Source organism: Equus quagga, chromosome 6 (genome assembly GCF_021613505.1).
Source record: "Equus quagga isolate Etosha38 chromosome 6, UCLA_HA_Equagga_1.0, whole genome shotgun sequence".
In the NCBI taxonomy this organism is placed as follows: Eukaryota; Metazoa; Chordata; class Mammalia; order Perissodactyla; family Equidae; genus Equus; species Equus quagga.
In genome coordinates this window covers 97516356-97533201 of record NC_060272.1, presented here as the reverse complement: position 1 = coordinate 97533201, position 16846 = coordinate 97516356, and the positions used below count along the sequence as shown (strand labels likewise).

Below are 16846 nucleotides of genomic sequence, written 5' to 3'. Positions count from 1 at the left end.
TTTTGCTCTGTGATACAGCTCCAGTCAGTCTATCATATAGACATCTCCCTTCTAAATTAAAACAGCTAATACAGTTTGCCTCCAATGAAGATCTCAGCTTAGAATTTCCTGACCAACCTGAATCTGATCTCTTATGTTCCTTACAATCTGTCCTTGATATAGAAGAGGAAGAATTCCAGCAAAAGACCCCTAATTTAATTGAGGTGCCTGACAATCTGTAGGCTACCTCTAATACAGACATTGGGAGAATAAAGAGCCTGGAGCTTATAAAAATTCAGAGAGACATACCTAAACCTTTTCCCAGATTGCCTCCATATCCATTAAAGCCTGAGGCCATGCAAGGCCTCACACCAATAACAGAAAACCTAATCACCCAGGGGTTTAGTATTCCCTGTACCAGCCCCTGTACCAGCCAATCTTCCCAGTCTGGAAACCTAATGGAAGGGGTTGGCAATTTGTCCAGGACTTGAGAGCTATTAACAAGACAGTTATTCCCTGTTTCCCAGTTGTTCCAAACCCGAACACCCTTTTGTCACAAATTCCACCAGACTCAAAGTGGTTGTAGACCTTTGTTCAGCCTTATTCAGCATCGCTGTAGATCCCAATAGCGAATATCTATTTGCCTTTACTTGGAACAATCAACAGTACACCTGGATGATCATTCCTCAAGGGTTCACTGAAACCACTTCTTATTTCTCCCAAGTACTCCACCAAGATTTAAGTACCCTCCAGTTCCCCCAGAAATCAACCCTTCTACAGTGTGTAGATGACCTCTTGCTATGTTCAGTTACCAAAGAGGCATCCATACAAAATTCCATTTATTTGCTGTAATGGTTAGCTGAAAAAGGACATAAAGTCTCTAAGGAAAAATTACAATAATCTCTAGACACTGTTCATTATCTAGGGCAGAATCCGAGTGCTGAAAGAATCCAGCTATCTCCACAAAGAATTAAGCTAATCCAAGAATTTCCTAAACCCACAACTAAGTGATAGCTTTACAAAGCCCCAGGCCTGGCTGGCTATTACAGACTATGGGTTCCCAATCTTTCTCTATTGGCTTCCCCACTCTATGAACTTATTAAAATTTCAGTGCCTGAACCCCTTCCTTGGGCAGATAAACATGAGCAGGCCTTTATAAGGCTAAAATAAACCCTGCAAGAATCTCCTGCCCTAAGGCTACCTAACTATTACAAAACCTTTCATCTTAGGGTGCATGAAAGAAATAACCAAGCCCTGGGAATGCTGCAAGAACACGGCAGTAAACACAGGCCTATTGCCCAGTATCGCATACAGCTTGATTCAGTAGCTCGTGCCTAGCCCAACTGCCTTAAGGCTATCGCTGCAGCTGCAAAGTTAGCAGAAGCCTCAGCATATTTAACCCTAGGAAATGATATTTATCTACAAATTCCATGTGGTGTCCAAAGTCTTCCTGGCTCTGAACTGACTCAACATTTCTCTGCAAGCAGACTAACCTCCTATAAGATCCTTCTGCTTTCACCACTTAATCTGCATCTTAAACGTTGCGATATTCTTAATCTTGCTACGTTGCTACCCCTGCCTGGAGAGGGCAAACCCCATGACTGCAAGGTAATAACATCCCATTTTGTGACACTATGTCCTGATTTACGAGTAGCCCTTTTGACAAATCCTGATTTAGTTTTGTTTGGTGATGGGTTATGCTGGAAAGATGAAAAGGGATGTTCCAAGCTGGCTATGCTGCTATTAGCCAATACAAACTACCTGCGAGGGGAAAACTCCCACAAGCAAAATCAGCACCACAAATAGAGCTCAATGCACTTACCACAGCATGCCAGCTAGCAGAAGATAAACTGTTAATATTTATACTGACAGCCTGTATGCCTTTGGGGTCGTCCACGATTTTGGAATGTTATGGAAACAAAGGGGATTTCTTACATCCAAGAGAACCCCAATCAAAAGTGGACAAGCAAATGACCTTCTTGCGCTATTCTCTAACCTTCTGAAATTTCTGTCATTGAAATTGAAGCTCACACTAAAAAGTCTGAATCTGAGTATCAGGGAAATGCCCTCGGCTGACTTTCATGCAAAGTCAGCAGCAAGAAAATCTATAAAGGTTGTAGCTCATGTAGATGAAGTCCATTCCGCTTCTGCAAAAAAATGACCCCTTGTCGCCAGACTTTTGCATTCCTGATATCATTGCAACATGGCAATAGTCCGCTCCTAAATCAGAGAAATCGCAATGGGAAAACAATGGCTGTAAATTCAATTAACTGTCAGGGCTACGGGATACCCAAGATAGCTGCTTGGTTCTTCCCACCTCCCTGGCAAACTACATCTTTCATTTTTTACATTCCTTCACCCACCATGGTGCAGTTCATCAGATAACTCAAACTACAAATAAACATTGAGGAGGAGACCTCTATAAAATTGCGAAAACAATTTACCATCAATGTCTGACCTGTCAGGTCCATAATCCTGGAAAAACTATTATTGTTCCCAAAGGCCTCAAACCTCCTCCCTCTAGATCCTTTGAGCACTGCAGCTGGACTTCATTCAACTGCCAGTTAGTATGGGTTATCAATATGTTCTTGTTATTGTATGTATGTTCTCTGGATGGGTTAAAGCCTTTTCCTGCTGCAAGGCTGATGTCTTCACAGTGGCAAAGAAATCATTAGAAAACATGTTTCCCACTAGGGGTATACTTTTCACAATCTCCAGAGATCAAGGCACCCATTTCACTGGGCAGATCATATAAGCCTTAACAAAAATCTTGCAAACATTTTGGAATTATCCCTATCACCCTCAAGCATCAGGTAAGGACAAGAGAACTAATGGGATCCTCAAACATAAAATCTCTAAACTTGCTGAAACTGCTGGACTCCCTTGGCCTAAGGTATTGCCTCTGGTCTTGCTGACTGCAGGACACTCTGGGAAACATAAACTCACTCCACATGAGATAGTCACTAGTAGACCAACGTCTATTGATATGCAACTTCCTACCGATCCCTTGTTATCTCATGTTAATATGACCAGCTACTGTAAGTTTTTAATGTCTTATGCTAAAGCTTGTCATCAACAGGTTAAAGAAGCTTTCCTGGATCCCAATTCAAAGGATCTTGTTGGTCACAGTCTGGAGCCTGGTGACTGAGTATTCTAGAAACATCATCAGAGAAAGACAGCTCTTGAACTCTGTTGAAAAGGAACTTACCAAATGCTCCTGACCACTGACACTGCTGCAAAACTATAAGGCATTGAACATCAGGTACACATCTCACAGCTGAAGAAGGCTCCACCTGACATCTGGTCCTATGCAAACGCTGGAGACCTCCAAGTCAAATTGGTGAGGAAGAGAAGTAGCTGACATGGAGGTAGACTGCTTCCACCTAAGACACCTGATCAAGACTTCATACTTTAACTAAATGTGAAATTCTTTCTTCTTCTCTTTCCTTTACTCTGGCATTGGCCTGGAAAGATAACACCATCCTCTGTATCTCCTGGGCCATGGGTAAGGGAGGGAACTCTTCAGAGACTGCTGGATTTGTCATCAAAAACTCCACAATCTGTCCACGATGCTAGAGACTCCCTCATCCTCCCAATGACTGATTTTTCTTCTGTTCCCAATGTCACCATAAACTGCAATCGACCTCACTTAGAAGTCACTTAGAGTCCGATTTTTACAGCCAGAACATCCAGAGCCTTGTTTCTCCCTTTCTCCAATTATAACTGTATTTCCCCAATTAGACACAAATACCTATGCAAATCATAGTACATTTGCACCCCCAATTTCTTATGCTTATCTAAAACAGACCTGCCCCCGATCATGAAAAGATCTCACCAGTAGCATCCATCTTTGCAAGGAATTTAAAACAACTTTTTATTTCAGGCTAGGAGATTAAATTCCCAAATGTGCTAAAAACCTAACTGACCCCTGACTTGAATGGGCAAATAAAACAATACCTACAAATGAATCCATTACCAGTGCCACCTTAGCAGGAGTGGTTTGTGCCTAGACAAGATTTCTCTTTGTCTGTGGTAGTTATCCTTCTCCTTGGGCCTATGAATGCCTAGGTGGCTGGCACATAACTGGGCAATGCCTCTTACGTCATCTAACTGTGCCCCTAACTGTTCACAGACAAAGTGGAGACACCTCATTGGTCAAGTCCCCTGAATTTATGTCATTGAGTTAGAAAGGACTTACCAGGAGGCGTTCAGGATTCAGGATTCGCATCCTTTGGCAGGTCCCTTCTTCCCTGGTTACGAGTAAATGTAAATGAGGCTACGATCAGGAACCTCTCCCTAACTCTTGGAAATAATGCAGAATCCATTGCTGAAGCAACAGCTGCCCAAGAAAACCCCTCAGACTCTCTGGCCAAGCTTGTTCTTGATAATAGGATAGCCCTTGATTAGCTTTTAGCTGAACAAGGAGGTATCTGTGCTATGGTCAACACCACTAGCTGCACCTGGATTAACACTCATGTGGAAGTTGAAACTCAGCTACATAAGACCACTGAACAAGCCATTTGGCTTGAGAAAGTGACTATTTCAATGGGGTCTTTCTTTGGCTTATTTGATTTTGATTGGTTTGAGTCTTGGGGACCATGGCTCCAAAGTACACCCCAGACATTGGGAATTATCCTGCTTATAATAATCATAGTAGTCTCTCTGGTGCACTGGATTCTCGCAAAAGCTTTAAATGCGTGTTTGTAGCCACTAACCACCAAGCAAATGATCTCCCTGGAACATCAGAAAAGGAACAAAGAGAATGATCGACTTAAAATATATGAACCTGAAGTTGTGACCTGTGAATACCACAGCAATTCATCATGACCTGTGAATGCCTCAAAGGATCAACAAAAACTGTGAGAACTTCAGAGTGGTAGCTGGGAGTGGTGCTAATGCCTTAAATTTTGACCACATCTCTCAGTTAAGCTGAGAATCTGATCAAAATGGGAGAATTGTTAAAAAAGAGACAACAGGCCAAAAATGGAGTCACTTGTGCTAAGCCCAAGTGGGCCTGGTCACCAAACTAAGACTTGATACCTAACTTAATTACAGTTTTAACCTCTCCCAAGAGTGGAGTCTTAAACCAGTCAATCTGCAATCACCTAGTTAGTACTAGTGAGGCAACCTGCTTGATAGACCCCTCCCACCCCATAAAGGAAGGTAACCTTGCCACAAACAACTCATTCTTTTCTAGTAACTTCCTTGTGCTGCCCCTCTTGCCTAGAAAAGTCTTTCATTTCATACAGCTCTTTGGAGCTCCCTTCTATTTGCTAGACGGGATGCTGCCCTCATCATGACTCATTGACTACAGCCAGTCAGATCTTTAAAATTTACTCAGGTGAATTTTGCTATTTAACACAGGAAACATCAATGCTTCTTCTGGGTTTCTCTTCCAGTCACTACGCCTTTCATCTTTCTCCTTCATACCACCAAATCTCCTGGGAGTGTTGCAGAACGGAGAAGAGGTGCCATACTGCCTGATTCACAGCTAGAAAGAGAGAATTTAAAAAAAAAAAAAAAAAGAGTGAAACAAGAGAGCGTGCTTTACCAGTATTAATGCCTTCGGTTATTATCCACGCTCCCGTTGTCTCCGCAGCTTTGACCAAACCTTGGCTGAAGATCTCTTTAAGTTTGGAGGGCATTTTGAAGTTCTGGATGCCCCCATGAACAGAGATCACCAGCTTTGGTAGTTCCATCTTCCATTCTTTCAACATTAAATGTAACAGATGATCCAACTTTGTATCATAGGAAGTTCTAATATACTGGAAGATATGCATAGACATACAAACATAAAATAGAGAAAAATACATTCAAGCCAACAATAAGCACACAGCAGGGCAACTGAAATAGCCAAAACTTGAAAGGAAGTGTCTGAGATCTCTTTAAAAATTCACCTTTGTATAATGGAAATATTTGCTTTGAAAGGATCCCACACCCCCTTTAAGTTCCTTCTGGGAATTACAAGTCACGGTAGGAAGGCTTCCTGGTTTTCAGGGTTGGCCTACCAATGTTCCCCAGAAGGTCTGTGGTGAGGCAGAAAGACTTGGAACCAGCAAAAATCACTACTTCAGCAAATTCATTAAAAAAAATTTTTAGAAATAAGTGAGATGGGCTCTTTCATAACTATGGCTTTTAATTTACTTGACCATCTTACATATTTGCATAATTTAAATTAAGATCCAGGAAATGTACATTTAATTTATCGTGAATTTTACATTCTAACCATTTCCTTTAGATATAATCATCCCTCTGAAAATGTTTTTTCCCAAAATAAACACCTTTCACAAAACAGTCATATCTTTGGGTAGTCAATGTAATGAAAAAAAAAGATGAGGGAAATCTAAACCAGCAGGTAGCCCCAGAATCATTTTGCATTTTGCCTAAGATTATAGTATATACTGGCTTTCTTTTTCCAGCAGATGCAGCCGCATACAGACTGTTTAAATCATATTGAGATGAGTTTGCCCTCATCAAGCATAAGCCAATCAACAGCAAGAATAAGTCAGATTTACAGGAAGAAATAAGGACAATTAAGAAACCACAAATTATAAAACAATACCGAAAAAAACTACAGGTGGATAAGCAAATAGAATTATCACATTATCCTTCAGAATATGACAGCAATTTAAAACAATTTTCCATCTTTGAAGTTCTTAAAACATAATCCCTTTATGTCATAATTAAAATGTTAGATTTCCTGAACATTGTATGATGCAACCATCACAGAATGTAAATAATAGAATCCAAGGATAACCAGGATTCAATATACAAGGGAGGAAACTGAGTTGCCATGACTTTATTACATTTTCAAATAGTAGGAAGAAATACAAGTTGACCTTCGTGAAATGGTTTATGTTGGTGCGAATAATGAATAAGGGCAGAAGAGGCAGCTCTGGTTTAGTTCACCTTCTCTCTGCCCCAACTCTTTCTCTTTCTCCCAGGTGCCCCTCTCTTTCAACTATAAGTCCTCTTAGTCCTAGAAGATATTTCTCCTTAAGATTTCAGGATAAACAACCTTAATTAACTAAATTATCAGCACTAGAATCTTTTCTCCCAAAAGTCAACCAAAGATAGTGCTAACAGTTAATGACACTTTCTTCCCCCCACCTCCTGCCGTACCCCCCCCCCTTGTAACTAACTCCCTCAGGCAGAATCCTACTGGTAGAGTTTCACCTCAAATCCTTTGTTGAATAAGCTGAGAGGGATAAACAACTAGGAAGGAGAATGCAATGGAAGGAGATGAATAACCAGCTCTCACAAGCTTTCTTGCTGCTCACCATAAACGTGAAGTGCAATTGTGGGCTTAAATATGAAGAATAGCCTCTTCTCTTCTGGAGATAACGTGTATTCAGGTCCACAGGACCAAATGGGAGTCTAACGCTAAGTGTAAAACATATTAGTGATCACATCTGTCTAACCATATTTTCAATTCTTCTCAATGTGCCATATTCTCCCCTGGCCTTTGCACAAGCTACTCCTCGTGTCTAGAGTGGTCTTACTCCTCTGCCTCACCAGATGCCAAACATCTCACTCATTTTTCCAATCTCAGTTTAGCTGTCCCCACCTTCAGATGACTCCCTTGACACACACACACAGCCCCAGAAAAACAGAAGGAATCACCCTTTCATTCTCTCAAAGAGCCCTGTAGTCCTTTCTCATAGCATCTTCAACCTCTGTGGTAATTGTATATTTATTTCCTGTTTCCCTCACTAGGCTGTAAGCAATGTTAGTACACAGAACATATGCTCTTTGAGGCACAGCAAAGTATGGGCACCCAATAAATATTTGTTGATTGGATGAAAAAAAGCATAAATTAAAGTGAGTATGAATTAACATAAAAGCAAAAGGAGGAAGACTAAAACTTAAGGGAAAAATCACGTACATAGTTCTATAAGAGTTAGGCTTCAAAAGGGATTGAAGAGGAGAAATGAAGGCAGTTTTCTTGACAACTAAAGAAAATAGCAACACACAAAGTTGAATGCCAGAAGATTAATAACCAGAAATGTAGATTACTGTAGAACCCTATTATGAAACTTTATTATGATTGCACTAAGAACTGCTGTTTCAAATCCATCCAAGTGGATTGATTAAATGGAGTGAGGGTCAGACTCCAGAGTACAGCTGACTCTGAGCTTTCTTGAGGTAGGCACCCCTGCATTTTCCCTAGGGAAATCTTCCTCCAAGAAAGCAGCAGGTAGTTAACAAGCTCAAGAGAAAACACCTGAGAGACAGCTGACCTGCCAATACTATGCAAATTCCATGCAAAATTACCATGTTAGAGACAGGAGAAAAACTGGCCTGGAAAGCCCAGTACTCTCATCCAAGGGGTGCAGAGAGAAACTCTCCCATTTCCCTCCTGTGAAGAGGCTCTCACAAGGACATAGCAGGCATGAACAAGCCACAAGTTACCGATAATTGCTATGGCCACACTTCAGCTAACGCCTGCTCTTTCGCAGTAACTTTTCTGCATTCCTTAAGAAAAGGGCAGCTCTTTGGCAACTGTCTCAAGAGCAATAAGCCCTTCTCTTCTGCAGAGGGTGTAAGTTTGCTGAAAGAGGTAATCAAATATAGAGCTGGCCACACCACATCTGAGAAAGATACAATGCCCCTCGTACATAAAGGAAAGAGAAGGGTCAGGTCATTTTTGTCAAGAGGTCAATAACATGGATCACTTTTGCAAGAAAACTTGGTTATCTGATCATCTACACTTGGAGACACAATTTGGAGATACATTTGGAGGTTATATCCTCTGTTAAAAACCAGCAAAATAATGTGAGTTATTAGCAAACCTTGGAGTGGTGGATATGCTCTCCATCTTGAAAATTAATAGTGCCAAAAGTATCTGTAGGGCTTTTTGTTGTGTGCTTTTCAACGGACCATTCTTCATTTTCATTATTGCTGGCAGCTGAGAAGTTCCAGGCATAATCTATCCCATCATGGTCTCCAATCAATTTCCCACAGCAACACCTTAAATTTGGGATAAAAACCAACTTCAAAATAGAAAACATACAATTTCAGAATAGAAAATGATGTAATGTTTCTACATTTTTCTAAGGTAATGTATAGATGATATATATTAACAATTTTTAAAACTTCACATTAAGATTTATATTAGATTCATAACACTGGATTGTCTTCTAAGTTTAGAAACACCCTCAGTTGTTCTCGCCCTTGGCTGCACACTCACATTCATAGCAGCTTTATTCACAATAGCCAAGAGGTGGAAACAACCCAAGTGTTCACTGACAGATGAATGGATAAACAAGATGTGTATATACACACAATGGAATTTTATTCCACCTCAAAAGGGAAGGAAATCCCTTGATATGATATAACATGGATGAACCTTGAGGACATTATCCTAAGTGAAATAAGCCAGTTATAAAAAGACAAATACTGTATGATTCCACATATGAGGTACCTAGAGTAGTCAAATCCACAAAAAAGTAGAATGGTGCTTGCCAGGGGTTGGGAGGAAGGGCCAATGAAGAGTTACTGTTTAATAGATACAGAGCTTCAGTTTTGCAAGTTGAAAAAGTTCGGGAGATGCGTTATACAATAATGTGAATATACCTACCATTATTGAACTGTACACTTAAAAATGGTTAAAATGGTAAAAAAAAAAATCAAATTGTATATTTTATTTATTTATTTATTTATTTATTTATTTATTTAAGATTGGCACCTGAGCTAACAACTGTTGCCAATCTTCTTTTTTTTTTTTGGCTTTTTCTCCCCAAATCCCCCAAGAACATAGTTGTATATTTTTCAGTTGTGGGTCCTTCTAGTTGTGGCATGTGGGACGCCACCTCAACGTGGCCTAATGAGCTGTGCCATGTCCGCCCCCAGGATCTGAACCAGTGAACCCCTGGGCTGCTGAAGCGGAGCACGCGAACTTAACCACTCGGCCACGGGGCCGGCCCCCCAAATGGCATACTTTAAATATGTGTGGTTTATTTTATGGCACTTTACCTCAAAAAAGCTTTTAGAAAAAACTAAAAATTTCTAATATACAATACTTAAGGAGAGTAAGAAAATGTCCTCATGTAAAACATAATATGCACATTAAAAGAAAGGACTGTTAATCCATGCAAAAAAAGATGCAACTTCAGAGAAATATGTAAACATGTAATTATCATGAGAAAAGAGCCATGAAAGAGACTTGACTATAAACGTGAATTAATAATAAATTATACATGTAATATAATTTTAAAGGGAGGGAAACTTAATGATCTTACAAATAATTAGCAGTTTTGGAAACTATTTCATATACATAGCCATAACTTCTACTATAGAACAAAATAAACTAAGAAAATTAAAAGGTTAAATCTTTTTAAAACTAAAACACAAAAATGAACAAAATATAATAATCATATTTGTGAAAGAATGATATAAACTTCTCATCTTTGATGAATTAGAAACAATCAGAAGGAAAAGTTAAAATTTGAAAAATACAGAACTTAAAAATTTTCAGCAGTGAAAAATTATACATCTGCAGACCAAGAAAATTATTTGCATCAAATATGGCAGATCATATACCTATTACATAAAAAGAGATTATTTGGCTTTATAAATGGCTCAGGTTTTTTTGTGTATGTAAAAAAGCAACATAAAAACATGTACAAATGATGAGGTCCAACTAAGCAAAGAAATATGATGAAGAGAAAACAAGTCAGAACATAGAGAATAGTACTGGGGTTCCATATGGCAGAGGTCTTGACTCAAAGAGAGGAGGAATAATCCCAAATGTATAGGATATATACAATCAGGATCCACTAGTGAGAAATGCGTCATCTGGTCATCTTTTGGAGCGAGGGTCAAAATGAAAAAGCATCTATTCATAAACTGCATGATTCACCTCACTGTGGCTTTTTCTAAAAAGAACATAAAGGGAAGCAAGCACAACTCAGACCTGGAGAGAGAATTCACTACTCTTTCATAGGACTGTTCTTCAGTTTGAACCCACTTTGTTCTAAGTATTTTTCTAGTCTAATCCATTTGATGTGATTTGAGTCTAAACCACTTATATAGGTTTATTCTAGTTTTTACCACTTCGTTAAATTGTGGGAAGATGGCCCCATAGAAGAAATCAATCATCCCCAAAATTAAAAAAAGATTCCATGTTCATCCCTTTAGTTATAACTTTCAGAAGTCCCAAGTTATACATCACCAAGTACTAAAAGCTCACCTTGAGAATCAACTTTATAAAGATGCCAATTACCAATTCTCTCCCAAATTATTTTTATAAATTCTATAAAATATCCATCAAAATCCTAAAACAATTTTTCAGGAACTTGACAAAGTGATTCAAAAGTTCATATGGACATATAAAAGTGTCCAAAAGAATAAATTTTTTTTAAAAAAAGAAGAATAAAGCATAGAGGACGTGTCCTATCAGATATCAAGATATCTTACAATGCTATGGTAATGAAACAGAGTGGCATTTAGCAGGACCAGGAGAAATAGGCCAATGATACTGAAAAGAAAGCTCAGAGACAGAACCATAGACATATGGGAATTTGGTACATAACAGAGACGATATCAGAGATGAATGAGGCTAGCACAAACTGGTCAGTAACTGATATGGGGGCATTTGGTTCTTCATATGGGAAAAATCAAACTACGTCCTAGCTGGGTGCAAAAATTATAAGTTTTAACTGTTTTGAATTTCTGGATAGTATGAAAATAGACGTTTTCCAGTATCGTTCACGTTAGTTACCTCTGAAGATTGTGAGGTTGGGAGAGTATTGACAGGGAGAGGTTCCGGAGAAGAAAGTAGGAAGTAGGAGTAAATGAAGTCTCTTCATTTCTTTCTGGTATATTCTTATGTTTGTTTTGAATTTTAACAAAATTTTAAATAATTACTAAGAAGAAAAAAGAAAGAATTTGAGGAAAAGGTGAAAGAGGTTAGCCAAATGGAAATTCTTTCCCCTAGTGTTAGAGACTGAATTCTGTCCCCCAAAATTCATGTGTCGAAGCCCTAATCCTCAATGTGATGATATTTGGAGACAGGCCCTATAAGGCAGTAATAAAGCTTATATAAGGCAGTGATAAAGTCTAATAAGACTGGTGTCTTTATAAGAAGTCTCTCATGAACGAAAGGCTATGTGAGGACACACTGAGAAGCTGGCTGTCTACAAAGCAGGGAGAGGTTTCATCAGAAACCAACCCCGATAGCACCTTGATCTTGGACTTCCAGCCTCCCAAACTGTGAGAAAATAAACGTCCATTATCTAAGCTCCCTAGACTGTGGTAATCTTTCTCAGCAGCCGGAGCTGACTAACACACCCAGCAACCCTGTCCTTCCTCCTCCCATATCTATATATGGTATTTTCCTTTACCCACGTTTTGCTAAACTTTGGATTCTGAATTTTTTTTTTTTTTTTTTTACAAAAATCAGTTTAACATTGGTTCAATCCCTAATATAATCTTCAGGCTGTGATCAGAATTAAGAAAATTTCATTTTCCTCCACTTACAAAAGAGAAAGGTAAAACTGGTTACAAACACACAGTTTAAAATGAAAATCACTGTTAAAATTTGTATTGCACTGAAGAACTTGTGTGATATTGGGATTTATAATAAATATATATTTGGTCTTTGCCCCTGTTCTGGAATTTCCTAAGTGACAGGAGCCATAAAGGTGCTGGAAGTTGAATCAATCATGAATGGCCAATGATTGAATCAATCGTGCCCATATAATGAAGCCGCCATAAAAACCCACAAGGACGCCCCTTCCCACATACCTTGCACTATGCCTCTCTTCCATCTGGCTGTTCATCTGTATCCTTTACAATAAACTGCTAAACATAAGTAAATGTTTCTCTGAGTTCTGTAAGCCACTCTAGCAAATTAATTGAACCGTGGAGGGGGTTGTGGGAACCTCCAATTTATAGCCCATTGGTCAGAAGCACAGGTGACCACTTGGACTTTCAGTTGACATCTGAAGTTGGGGGCGGTGGAGAGGGGTATGGAGGTGTAGTCTTGTAGGATTGAGCTCTAAACCTGTGGGATCTGACACTATCTCCAGGTAGACAGTGTCAGAATCGAGTTAATTACTTGGTGGTGTTGGGGGAAAAAAACACATCCACACTGGTGTCAGAATTGGAGTTTGGTATGCACACACATCACTTGCAAGTCATAGATCAAATACAGTCCTACTTGTGCACAAAGTATCTTCATTATCCAAATAAAATGTAAGATAGTGGGGCCAGCCCCGTGGCCAAGTGATTAAGTTCGCAAGCTCCGCTGCAGCAGTCCAGGGTTTCACCGGTTCGGATCCTGGGCGCGGACATGGCACTGTTCATCAAGCCATGCTGAGGTGGTGTCCCACATAGCACAACTGGAAGGACCCACAACTAAAATATACAACTATGTACTGGGGGGCTTTGGGGAAGAAGAATTTTAAAAAAATTGGCAACAGATGTTAGCTGAGGTGCCAATCTTTAAAAAAAAGATAGTAAAATGAAAATTTAATGCTTATGCTTCACAAGTATTTCAATTGGCAGAAACTCTTGCTAAAGGCCCTTACCATTTACATGTCTCAATAATTCAAGTAATCTATTAAATTCAAACAATCACTCTCCTTCAAAAAAATCCCGCATTTCTTTTTTAAAATTTCCCTAGGAAAGGTAAATAGGAGGCACCGATAAAGCCCTTTCATTGCGTCCATTCAAGATGTGAGAAAACTGTCCCAAGGAGTTTTAAACAGAGTGCCTAAAATTTAAAAGAAATCTTATTTATCTAAGTCTTACCTGATTAAATTCTGGCAGACCTGGCATCCTGCAGTACATCTAAATTAAAGAAATAAAAACCTCTGTTAGTCTACTGATGTATTTGAAAACACATCTAATGCTTATACAGTAAATATCTGTTGTCTTCTATTGTGTGGAAAATGGGGTTTGCTGAGTACTCCCACATCGCTTCCCAAATATTCCCATAAGTCATTTACTAAACACAATTACACTGCAGCAATTATAATCTAATTAACAGAACACTGAGTTTGGAGCCAAAATACCTGAATTTAAATCTCACTGATTTAACAATCCCTCTAAGCCCCAGTTTCACATCTGAAAACAACATCGGCCATAAGGTTATTAAAAGGATTATTTGAGATAATATATATGTCTTACAGTACCTGGCACCTTGCAGTATGTATAATAATGGTAGCTGTTATTATTACTACACTATGTAGTTAACACAGAATTCTTGAGAATTAAGTAAGAAAATATATATACATACAAACAATTTTAAAACCATAAAAACACTATCAAATCAAGGGACAGTTGGTATGATTATAATTATTGTCCTTATTATTCTTCCTTTTTTAAATTCAAAAGAACCACCTGGATTTGCGGGTTAGCATTGTGGTCATCAATGATCATATTTTAGGTGTAAAGAAGTTTTAACTAGAAGAGAACTCTCGTTAAAATAATGGAAGAAAAGGTAGAATTCATAGAATCAGAATCATTCTAAATTATTCAGAAATGAATATTCAGGCCTTTCACTTCTTCCTGTCCCTGGCTTTTCTCAGAAGCTTCATTTCAATAAGTTCAAAATGAGAAGGAAAAAGATACAGTCATTAAGTCTATCAGATTTATTTCTTATTAGGAGCTACAAAAAGAATCCATAAAAGAGAAACTTTTATCTAAATTTAAAATAGTGAACTACTACCTTTTCCTGCGCACCATAAGGAAGAAACCACAGGAAAGCTACAATTTTGAGAATTTAGTAGGATCTAAGAAAAAGGCTGGCATAGAAGGAATAGCCATAGTTATCCATTAACTTTTTTTACAATCACACAGAAATAAAGACTGCTTTTTTCCCATAAAACGTAGTACGTCTTGGAACATTCATGGAATTATGATCATTTATATTCTTCTTGAGTCTAAGGGCTAATGACCTATAGTTTATCACTTTTTGTGAGGTTCAAGGTGATTGTGAAGATGATTTTCCACTTACACAGCAATAGTAGCTGCCTGAGCTCAATCTGCCTTCCATTGCAGCCAACATTACATTACAAGATGTCACAAAAGATGAAGGGAAAAAATGCGGTTACTTTGTTTTTTCATTCTGTAAACATTTTATAAACAGGTAAAATGAGAATTTCCAATCATAGGGCTTACAAGCCACAGGTAACTCAATGAGGGTGGGACTAGTAAATATTTAACAAAGGCAAGGAATACCATTTTCATCATCCCCAAAGAACTAGAATTTCAGTGACCTCACCATGCTACCTTTCACAAGCATACAGCTGTGATTTCTAAACGTCAAATGAATATAAGGCCAAATGCTCAAAGGAATCTAAAAATAGACTGGTCCCCCTAATTAAAATACTGCTCTTCTATTTTCTTTTCCTTTTAATTTCTTTCCCCAAGGGCAATGCCATTCAATCTTAATTTCATGGACCCAATTACCCTGGGAAATTTTCCGTAGCCCTTTCTTCCCTTATCTTTCATTGGCTGCTCTTTTGAACTTTTTTCTACAAGCTGAGCTTCCAAAGGGTTGTCAAGAACTCAGAGCAGTCAAACTCAAATCATTCCATTCTGCTGCACATTATCTGCTCAGACAAAATGACTATGGGAGGCGAATGGAACTACAATTAACTGTTTGCATAATCTGAGCACAGTGTCTTGAAATATCCCAATTACCATTTTCCACAGACACTTTAGTTGGAGATAAGGAATATTCACAATTTTTTGAATATTCAATATTCAGAAGTTGTAAATTTTTTATACAAACCCGGTGAAATGGATGTAGTACTAGATATTTCCCTGATATCTATCCTCTCACTAGGAGGAACAGGAGCACTGAAGATTAAACAACAGAGTGAGGGGCCAGCCCTGGTTGCCTAGTGGTTAAGTTTGGCATGCTCCACTTCATCGGCCTGGGTTTGGCTCCCAAGCACTGACCTAGACCACTCTCTTAGCAGCCATGCTGTGCTGGTGGCCCGCATACTAAAAAAAAAATAGAGGAAGATTGACACAGTTGTTAACTCAGGGCAAACATTCCTCAAAAAAGAAAAAAAACACCAGAGTAAAATCTACCACAATATTAACAGTGGCTCCATCAGGGTGATGTCATTATGCTGAACTTTTTTCTTTATACTTCGTTAAGTCATTAAACAGATGTTTCTCAGGTGCCTACTATATAACAGGCACTGGAGTTGGAATGACATACAAAACTGACAAGTTTCCTATTCTTACCAGAAAATCTGGTAAGAATTTCTACAATAATCATGTATTATTTTTTAAAGACGAAGACATAAACATCAATTAAAAATAAATACTAATTTTACAGATATCATGAAATCCTCTAAACAAGTCATATCTCTAAGTTTCCACAAACAGTCTTCCAAGTAGTGTTGCTTTTAAAAGAAAAATATAATTAAAAATTGTACCTGTGAGGGTCTTTTGAGCTCGGTATGATTTTGTTACATTCTCTCTTGTCAAACACTCCTTCAATCCAGGATTTCTGGGACTGAATAGAAAGTGTCGTTATTTTTATACTCTGATAGAGTGAGAACATAGGTAGTAAGATATATTTAAATATTGTGGACGCTAATTAAAATGCCAAGACCAACTCCAAACAGGGTAAGCACTTACTGGCTTCTACTACAGACAATATAGACACAAATAACCCAAATGTGAACACAAAAATATTCCCAAAGTTAACTGGTCTATAATCTCAACTTAAGTGAAACATCCCTAAATGCACAAAACTCTAGCAAGGAAGTAAAGATATAACTGATGTGTTCTCTTAATTCTGCTAAAAGCTACTTTTAAATCTTGCACCATAATCCTATAGAGTAAATATCAAGCTCTCAAACTTCAAAATTCTCACTCATAAAGTCCCACTTTGGCTAAG

General features: G+C 38.4%; 1 protein-coding gene across 1 annotated transcript in view; it reads right to left on the bottom strand.

Moving 5' to 3' along the window:
- Positions 1-16846, bottom strand: part of TRPM6 (transient receptor potential cation channel subfamily M member 6) — a 141282-nt gene that overhangs the window by 103750 nt on the left and 20686 nt on the right. Inside the window, exons 2-5 of the mRNA XM_046664948.1 lie at positions 16380-16459; positions 13735-13773; positions 8772-8949; positions 5531-5744 (exon numbers count right to left, since the gene is read on the bottom strand). Coding sequence (XP_046520904.1) covers positions 5531-5744; positions 8772-8949; positions 13735-13773; positions 16380-16459 — 511 coding nt within the window. The remainder of the gene's footprint in view (positions 1-5530; positions 5745-8771; positions 8950-13734; positions 13774-16379; positions 16460-16846) is intronic.